Source organism: Mizuhopecten yessoensis, unplaced genomic scaffold, assembly GCF_002113885.1.
Source record: "Mizuhopecten yessoensis strain PY_sf001 unplaced genomic scaffold, ASM211388v2 scaffold9899, whole genome shotgun sequence".
Lineage (NCBI taxonomy): Eukaryota > Metazoa > Mollusca > Bivalvia > Pectinida > Pectinidae > Mizuhopecten > Mizuhopecten yessoensis.
This window is the reverse complement of record NW_018408278.1, coordinates 6,859-7,827: the sequence shown is the minus strand read 5'-3', so window position 1 is coordinate 7,827 and position 969 is coordinate 6,859. Positions and strand designations below refer to the sequence as shown.

The following is a 969-nucleotide window of genomic DNA, read 5'->3' as shown; positions in this document are numbered from 1 at the left end:
AAAGGAGGGACGGGCTGGGGCAGAACTGTCATTTCCATTTGATCATTTTTCCCAATCTACATGCATCACTTGTTTACTGGTCTACACACATAACAAGTGTATACATGCTTACCTCGAGAACCTCTTCGCTCTATTACACAATTATCGAGTAGCTGAAAAAAAAATATACTGATACTTAGAATAAAATAAAATAGAAATATACATCTTACTACAGCGTCAACAGAGTCGGAAGTCGAAGCATAAAACCTGCAGAAAGACGACATCCTATACCATTACACAAGGGTAGTAGTAGGTAGCTATATCCAGATAGCCTACACAGTCACACAGGGGTAGGAGTAGGTAGCTATATCCTGACACCCTACACTGTCACACTGGGGTAGGAGGAGGTAGCTATATCCAGATAGCCTACAACGTCACACAAGGTAGGAGTAGGTAGCTATATCCAGATAGCCTACAACGTCACACAAGGTAGGAGTAGGTAGCTATATCCAGATAGCCTACAACGTCACACATGAGTAGGAATAGGTAGCTATATCCTGATATCCTACACCGTCACACAGGGTAAGGAGTAGGTAGCTTTATCATGAAAGCCTACAACACCGTCACACAGGGTTAGGAGTAGGTAGCTATATCCTGACAACCTACACTGTCACACAAGGTAAGGAGTAGATATCTATATCCTGATATCCTACACCGTCACACAGGGTAAGGAGTAGGTAGCTTTATCATGAAAGCCTACAACACCGTCACACAGGGTTAGGAGTAGGTAGCTATATCCTGACAACCTACACTGTCACACAAGGTTAGGAGTAGGTAGCTATATCCTGATATCCTACACCGTCACACAGGGTAGGAGTTGGTAGCTATATCCAGATAGCCTACAACGTCACACAGGGTAGGAGTAGGTAGCTATATCCTGATAGCCTACACAGTCACACAGGGTAGGAGTAGGTAGCTATATTCTGACAT

The 969-nt window shown here is 43.7% G+C and overlaps 1 protein-coding gene across 1 annotated transcript in view; it reads right to left on the bottom strand.

The window, feature by feature from the left end:
* Nucleotides 1–38: 38 nt before the first annotated feature.
* Nucleotides 39–969, bottom strand: part of LOC110459001 (phosphoinositide 3-kinase adapter protein 1-like) — a gene marked incomplete at its 5' end in the record, with an annotated part of 4,874 nt that continues 3,943 nt past the window's right edge. Inside the window, one exon of the mRNA XM_021511019.1 lies at nucleotides 39–152. Within this exon, the coding sequence (XP_021366694.1) occupies nucleotides 66–152 (87 nt within the window). The remainder of the gene's footprint in view (nucleotides 153–969) is intronic.